A 7,218-nucleotide genomic window follows, 5' to 3' on the forward strand; every position below is an offset into this window, starting at 1 on the left:
GGTCTTTGATTTTTTTTCTGCCTGTGCTTCCCGGCGCCCTGCAGCGAGGCGCGTTCGCGCCCATCGACCGCAGCGTCATCGCCCCCACCCTGTGGACGCGCCAGCGCGGGGGAGGCGGCGGCGTGCGCACGCGTGTACGGGTGCGCCTCCCTCCCTCCCTCCCGCTTTACCTCCTCCTACGCAATTTATTGTTTTCGTCCGTTGCCACCCTTTGAGTTTCATGCACGTTTGTGTTTTTCTGTTTTTCCTTTTTTTTTGTTGTTGTTGGTGTGGTTCTTTTGCGTAGCACCGTCAACAGCTAGCGCCCAGCACTCACCACCACCCACCACCAGTTGCCGCAGCAGCAGCAGCGAGGGAAATCGGCGCCGTGCGGCTACCACCGAGGCAGTGGGGTAGCGAAGGCAGAGGCGGGGAGGCGGAGCGGGGCGCAGAAAACCCACCGACGCGCAAAAACTGGGCACCCGCGCCAGCGACTCGCACCGGGGGCGACATCGGCTTCCTTTCAGCTGGCAACAGGCGGCGCCGCTCAGCTCTGGCGCCGTCGCCCGTAGAACTCTTGGCCCCCGTGCATTTCCTGTGGCGACCCGCTGGCGCCTCGCTTTTTCTCCCCCGCCGTGTGAGGCCTGCGGCCGGGGCGCGGTACATTGGCCATGGACCGCGGCCGCGTAACTCCCTCGCTGCGAGTTGTGGCGTCGAAAGACTCCCGCACAGAACTCCTGGCGTGGCTGAACGAGTTGCTCGACAACAACGCCGCCGCCGCCGGGGGCCAGCCGCTGCCGCGGCTGCACAAAGTGGAGCAGTGCAGCAACGGTGTGCCGTATGTGCTGCTGCTTCCCTCCCTGCTCGCAACACCGTACCCGCCGCTCACGGCAAAGGCCAAGACGAACGCCAAGCACGAGTTCGACGCCGTGGTGAACATGAAGCTTTTCATGGACGCCTTGCACAAAAACGGCATCCCTCGCCCGGAGGTCCTGAGCAAGGACTTGGATAAAGTTATCAAGGGAGCCTACCAGGCAAACCTGCAGCTGCTGCAGTGGTTCCGCGGGCTCTACGACGCGCTGTCAGCGAGCCCTGCTGAGCGGACGCAGCGGAGGACTTCATTGGGGGAACCAGCGGATCCCGACGCCGCTGCCCCATCCCGCCCAGCAGAGGGCGCACCGCCGCCGAACGACTGCGAAGGCCCCCATGCCGAGGCAGAGACGGCAGCGAGGGCTGCAGTTTTGTCGGGGAGGGTTCCTTCGGCTCAGCCAGCATCACGGGCATCCGCTGCGTCCCACCCTGCACACAGCCAAGAGGCATCGGCCCAGCCAGCTTCGGCGACGGCAAAGCGGAGCTCTTCTTTTCACGGGTCAGGAAACGCTCTAGTTGCACGCCCCTCCTCCGCGTATAGGCGACAGGTGGCGCCGGGGAGGGGCCATGTCTCTCCGGCGCGTGGGTACTCCGCTGCACGGAGGGAGGTGGCGCGAGACCGGACCCCAAGCACCTCCTCACGCGGCGCAGGCGAGGCCGCACGCGCCGCACGGCCCGCGTCTTCGTTGCTGCGAAGTGGCAACTCCACAAAGCGCTTTGAGGGAGGCAGGGACCCGGAGCTGGGTCCCGGCGGCAAGGCACCCGGCACAGGGAGCACCGCTGCCCGCCCCGCCACTGCAGTTTCCCTGCGGAACATGGCGGCAACATCACTCACCACCACCACCACCACCGCTGCACGGGCGCCGCTGGAGAGAAGCGGCGCCCGTCCTCTCGTGGACTGCAGCAGCACAGACCTCAACGCCCCCCCCGGCTCCCCGATGGGGGGACCAAAACGGACTTCGACGCTGCGCCGTGGGGCCGACTCACTCGCCACTAGTGCCTCGCAAGCTGGGCCCGCCGGGTTATTTCATTCCTCCCGGGTAGGGACGCCAGTGCACTCGTTTCGCCACTCGCGATCGCTGAGTGGCGGCGGGAGCAACGGCGACCCGTCCATGTCGGCGGCGCTCGCAGCGGTGAAGAACGAACGACAGTTTTACTACGACAAGCTGCGTCTAATTGAGAACCTAGTCGGACCAGTGGCGGAGCAGAACGAGGGGTCACCGGAGACGAAGCATTTGGCCCGCTCCGTGTTGGAGATACTGTACGCCGCGGCGTGAAAGGAGCACCGAGGGGCCCCAGCGTCAATGCAGCGATGCCTTATTTTTATTCTTTTTTTTTTTGTTCCCTTTCCTTTCCTTTTTCCCCCTTTTCCCTTTTCTCTCGCTTTTGTGCGAGCACTTGGTGCGGTTCTTTCGCTCGTTGTTGTTGTTGCTGTTGCTGAGGGGGGCGGAACCCGAGGCAAACCGAATGTGAAAAAAAAAATGAGGAGGAAAACGCCGCGACAGAAGTGAGAGAAATAAAATGGACGGGTGCCGGGTATGCGTGGGCGCGTGCGTCTGCATCGCCTCCGCCGCGCCTCCTCCTCCACCTGCCCACCTGCGGCGGCCGCCACAATCGTCTCTTCCATCCTTCCGTCGGCGACGCCTGCGCGCGCGACGGCGCGCGGGCAGAAAGACAGTAGATAATAAACGACGGAGAGGAACGGAGGTGTGGGGGAAAAGGGGGAAGTCAAACGGCAGGCGGAAACGGAAGAAGAAGATTGAAAAAGAAAAAAAAGCGTTGAGGATGCGGGAGTGAGTGAGAGTTTGGGTGAAGCTTGGGCGGGGTGCGCAGAGGAAGTTCTGCCCATGACTGGACGGAACGCGCTTGTCACTCATCCCTCGCCTCTTTTCTTTTTTTCCGTCGCATTCGCGCGTCTACATGCAAGTGTGGACCGATCTGGTGTTTCTCCACTTGTCCTGCCTCCTTTTCTTCCGCCTTCTCTTTTTGCCTCTTGATGCGAGTTCACATGCGGGCCAACGCGTATGAGGGGGAAATGGCATCCACGCCTTTGGCGTCTCCTGCGGTTGCATGCGACTCAGTCAGCCGCATGAACACCGTCGGCCATCGTACTGCGGTGGGGCACGGCGGAAGCGGCAATGGCAGAAGTGAGGCGGCATGCAACGGGAGGCCGCCGTACCGCGCTGCTCCAGTGCTGCAGGAGAATGGCCGGACGCAACACAGCCAACTGCCACACACTGCCGATAGGATACTGCAGGAGGTGCGGCCACCAGCCTTTAATGAGCCAGTTTCACAGCCACCGCCACCGCCACCGCCACCGCCGCCGGCAGCAAAAGGCGACACAGTGCCTGCAGCAGTGCCCGCGGCATCCCGTGTCGAACATGTGCAGCGGGGATGTGTGAATACTATTTGCTACTTTGAAGTTCCGACGAAGCGGCAAGCCCCCAGAGCAATACAGTCAGACTCTGGGATAGGTAAGCAGCAGGTGCCGGAGGTGGGGAATACGAGGAGTATCATGAAAGGCACTCCGCAGCAGGGCCCCAATCCATACGGCCATAATGTACCGGGAACAAACATACCTCAGCACGGCTACGGCCCTGTCCCTCTTGTTCCGCTTCCGTACCCCACAAGTGGAACTTTCGGCTTTCCGCCGCCGCCGCCGCCGCCGCCACCGCCACCGCCGCCGCAAGTTTGGCAGCCTGGACCTTTTTATTATGGTGCTCCTGGGCCATACGCCCCCGTGGCTGCTGCTGCTGCTGCTGCTGCGGCTGCTGCTGCGGCTGCGGCTGCGGCGTGTCACAAGTACAGCCAGCATCATCACCACCACCACCACCAGCAGCAGCCGTACTACTACTACCCTCCCCAGAGCCAGCACGTTTACAGTCAGAGCCATGGCCTCTTCTACGACCAGCACTACATTCACCATCAACAGCAGCAGCAAAAGAACGGGATGGGGCCCTCGTTCGCTCCGGCCTTGGACTATGCGGTGCCGCGTGCGAAGATGAACGGGACTGCAGTCACGGAGGTGCCGAAGCAGGGGTGTCACGCATGTGCAGGGCCCCCGGTGGAGGAGGAGGCGAGTAGTACGCCAGGTGACTTCGTGGCCGAGGGAGTTCCCTCAAGCAGCGATAGTGGACTCCACAGTCAGATGTTCCTGCTTACCGAGGAACCACCGCTCTCCGAGTCAGGTAGCACATCCAGTAGACGAGTGAGGGCGGACGGCGCCGGGGAACAGATGTCAACGACCGGCGTGCGGCAGGATGGCGCTAGTGGTAGCAGTAGCGTCAAAAGCAGCTGGGGGCAGGGCCCAGGAGGCGGCGGGGCGCCCACATTTCACCCCACCGACAGCACTGTGGGCCCCATCTCAGTTGCGGCCCGGCTCCCTCCAACACAGACGCACGTCACAGCGGATAAGCGGTGCGCCCAGCTGCCCTCGTACCAGGACGCCATCATGGCTCGGGATGGGACGGGCAATCACATCTTTTCCCCCAAACGCGCTCGTGCGACGGGGCTGGCTACGGAGCCCGCGGAAGGTCCTCAGGGTTTAAGCGCAGGCGAGCACAAGAGGGAACTCCCCGCAAAGTTTCCTGCGGGGGTTCCGCAAGAGCAGTCCGACTGCGAAGACGAGCAAAAAACCTCTGCGAATACGGGAGCGGTGCTGGGCAACGGGCGACCGGGCAAGTTGGAGGATGACCCCTCCCGCTGGGAGGCGCCCGAGGCGAACCGCGTGCCCTCCGCATTTGCATTGTCGGAGGCGACATGGTCGCAGCAGCACCAGCACCATATTCATCAACTTCACCAACAACTGCAGCACCTGCAGCCGCCGCCGATGCACCTGCTCCCACGTCCGCAGTCGTCAGGGGCGATCAAAACTCCGTGCACTTCTCCGCTGCGCCGGGGGTCGCGGCATTTCAGCGCCATGGTGCCAACTGGCGCCGTATCGCCGTGCACCTCGACAGCCCAGGAGGCTGGGGCCGGCCGGATAGGTAGCAGCCCCCACACCACCCTGGCGAGTGGGAGATCCACCGCTCTCGACTCTGTTTGCGGCGCCAATGGAAGCCAACACTTAGGCGGCGGGCCTGTCTCCATGCGACAGCAAACTCTGCCAATAAGCGAGAATGCCTTGGCTTCTCTGGGTGCTAAGGGAGAAGTACTTCGCGAGCCGGGGTCCGCTACTGCTGCTGCTGCTGCCATGCTGAAGGGTACACTAATAAAGCCGCCAACCTTCCGTACGACGCCGCTTGGACCAACACTGTACGAGCATAGCGGGGCACAGGAAGACTTGTTTGAGGAGCGAGCTCCAGAGGTGCCGTTTGATGCCTCTTCCTACGGAAACATTGTTGCCTTCCTCAATGCCGTCTCCCCAGTGGTGGCAACGGAGCAAGAAATGGAGTGGGCTTCCCCTCTCGCAGGGGAGACTCTGCCGCCTGGGCGCGAGGAATTGGGTGGCGACGCCCCGCTACCTACGTATAGAGAGCCTTCCATCCCGCTTCTGCATGTATGGAAGGCCTTGGACCTTCCCTTTGCTTGCACGATTCCCTTCGACGAGCCGGTTTCTTTGGCGCCGATGCGGCCCCCGCAAGGGCATGTGGTGTACACGCCTTTTCTTAGTGGATTTCGGCTTCGCTTCCGCGAGGCCTCCGCGACGTACGCGAGGCTAAGATCTTTACAGCAGAACGCAGACATTGCCCCACCAGTTGCCTTTCCCTTAGACCCGATGCAGCGAACTCACATGCCATCCTCGCCTCTAGACGGTGTCACCGCCAACAAGCTCGAGGTGAGTGGCGACGAAGGAGGCTTAACTTTTTCTATGTCTACAGTGGCCCCGATTTTTACCACGCGGCGTGGAGCCACGCACGCGAGCAGTGAGGACGCGCCACACGATGCGGAGACGGGTCTTCTCACGTGGGGTGCAACGGAGCGACCGGATCAGCGTAGTCTCCTGCTTGAGCAGGTGCATGAGCTGGCAGCCTCCAATGATCGCTACTCCGTTCTTCTTAGCGCAACGACGACGGAGCTCGATTACCAGTCGTGGTTTGCCGTTCTATGGCAGCCGGTGCATGATCAGAGCCACACGGCAAAGCACAGCTGTGGGAGCTTTATCGTCTACTATGCACTGCGGCCGCCACGCCACTTGGAGTGGAGCCAAACCCCAAGTCTGGTGTCGACGATGAACAGTGACTGGATGTCCCCTGTGTTCCGCTGCGACCGCCAGGGGGTTCACTGGGACATGTGGTCTGCCAACGGCCCCATGTCGATGCCACTGTCGTCGGCGTCCTCGTTGTCGCTGTCACCGTGCGACGGCAACAACGACCTCGTGGTGAGACAACTGGGCGTCTCTTCCTTCGATAAGGCCTCGACCCCCGCGACTGACAGCAACGGGGAGATGCATACCGTCATGGAGGCCTCAAGCGGCAGTGTGGGAAGCCACGATGTAAGGTTTGGCTATTCTGGACGTTTCTGTACAGAAGCTTCTGCGAATAGCGTTTTGCGCGGCTCACAGCATGCCTTTCTGGCTTTTCCTTCGGAGAAGGGGGTCACATGCCATGCAATGGCACGTATTCCTATTATAGGCCTCATTCCAAGTCGCTGTCGCGCCGATGTCTGGTATCTGCCGTGCTCGGGCGTGGACTCACAGGACCACAACGCTGGACGGAATAAAGGCAGCAACGGCGCCGCTCCCCGTCGGCGCTATCGCGCTCCGCTATTTCTCCTTACTGCGGCGTTGCAACTGATGTCGTGGAATGCACTGCAGGGAGTGTGGCGGCAGACCATGCGGAAAAAAGCTCTACAGACAGCCGACAGCGCCCTAGCCGTTGCCCCGAATGCTGTGGAGTTTCCAGGGCCTTCTGCGCGCGGAGACACGACGACGACTATTAGTGCTGCTGCCGCTGCTGCGGCTTCGACAGGGACGCGGTCTTTCTCGGCGAAAACACACAAGCCAAAATCCGGTAAAAATCTTCTGGTGGAGGGGGCACGTGGTTACCGATACTATCGGGAAACTGTCAACGCTGATGCTGCGGTGGCTCCGACGACGCTGCCGGTGCCACAGGAGGGCGCCGACAGCAACGGCTCCGCGGTGCAGTCTCCAACTTCCGCGGTCACTGACCTTAGCGCCGTCGTTGAGGTCCTGCCAGACTTTTACCAGTGGGTGCAGTTTGATGGGCCTTTGCTGAACTATCTGGAGCGCTACGCTTGAGGGGCGGCAAGAGAGAGAGAGAGAGAGAGAGAGAGAGAGAGAGAGAGAGAGAGAGAGAGAGAGAGAGAGAGAGAGAGAGAGAGAGAGAGAGAGAGAGAGAGAGAGAGAGAGAGAGAGAGAGAGAGAGAGAGAGAGAGAGAGAGAGAGAGAGAGAGAGAGAGAGAGAGAGA

At 61.7% G+C, this 7,218-nt stretch overlaps 3 protein-coding genes across 3 annotated transcripts, besides 6 other annotated features; 2 read left to right on the forward strand and 1 right to left on the reverse strand.

Annotated features, from left to right (window-relative positions):
* The first annotated feature begins 145 nt into the window (after positions 1 to 145).
* Positions 146 to 177: a microsatellite.
* Positions 178 to 226: 49 nt separating this feature from the next.
* Positions 227 to 281: a microsatellite.
* Positions 282 to 312: 31 nt separating this feature from the next.
* On the reverse strand, positions 313 to 645 carry Tco025E_07095 (uncharacterized protein; the record flags this gene model as incomplete). The annotated part of the gene is made up of 1 exon (XM_029373962.1): positions 313 to 645. The coding sequence occupies one exon, from the start codon at positions 643 to 645 to the stop codon at positions 313 to 315; it is 333 nt and encodes a 110-aa protein (XP_029225905.1).
* A 5-nt stretch (positions 646 to 650) lies between these two features.
* Tco025E_07096 (microtubule-associated protein, RP/EB family) lies at positions 651 to 2,126 on the forward strand (the record flags this gene model as incomplete). Its single annotated transcript, XM_029373963.1, has 1 exon — positions 651 to 2,126. One exon carries the CDS (start codon positions 651 to 653, stop codon positions 2,124 to 2,126), a length of 1,476 nt encoding a protein of 491 aa, XP_029225906.1.
* A 40-nt stretch (positions 2,127 to 2,166) lies between these two features.
* Positions 2,167 to 2,190: a microsatellite.
* Positions 2,191 to 2,230: a microsatellite.
* A 37-nt stretch (positions 2,231 to 2,267) lies between these two features.
* Positions 2,268 to 2,289: a microsatellite.
* Positions 2,290 to 2,845: 556 nt separating this feature from the next.
* On the forward strand, positions 2,846 to 7,048 carry Tco025E_07097 (uncharacterized protein; the record flags this gene model as incomplete). The annotated part of the gene is made up of 1 exon (XM_029373964.1): positions 2,846 to 7,048. One exon carries the CDS (start codon positions 2,846 to 2,848, stop codon positions 7,046 to 7,048), a length of 4,203 nt encoding a protein of 1,400 aa, XP_029225907.1.
* A 9-nt stretch (positions 7,049 to 7,057) lies between these two features.
* Positions 7,058 to 7,218: a microsatellite.

This window comes from Trypanosoma conorhini (assembly GCF_003719485.1).
Source record: "Trypanosoma conorhini strain 025E chromosome Unknown Tco_14.4_contig_00522, whole genome shotgun sequence".
Lineage (NCBI taxonomy): Eukaryota > Euglenozoa > Kinetoplastea > Trypanosomatida > Trypanosomatidae > Trypanosoma > Trypanosoma conorhini.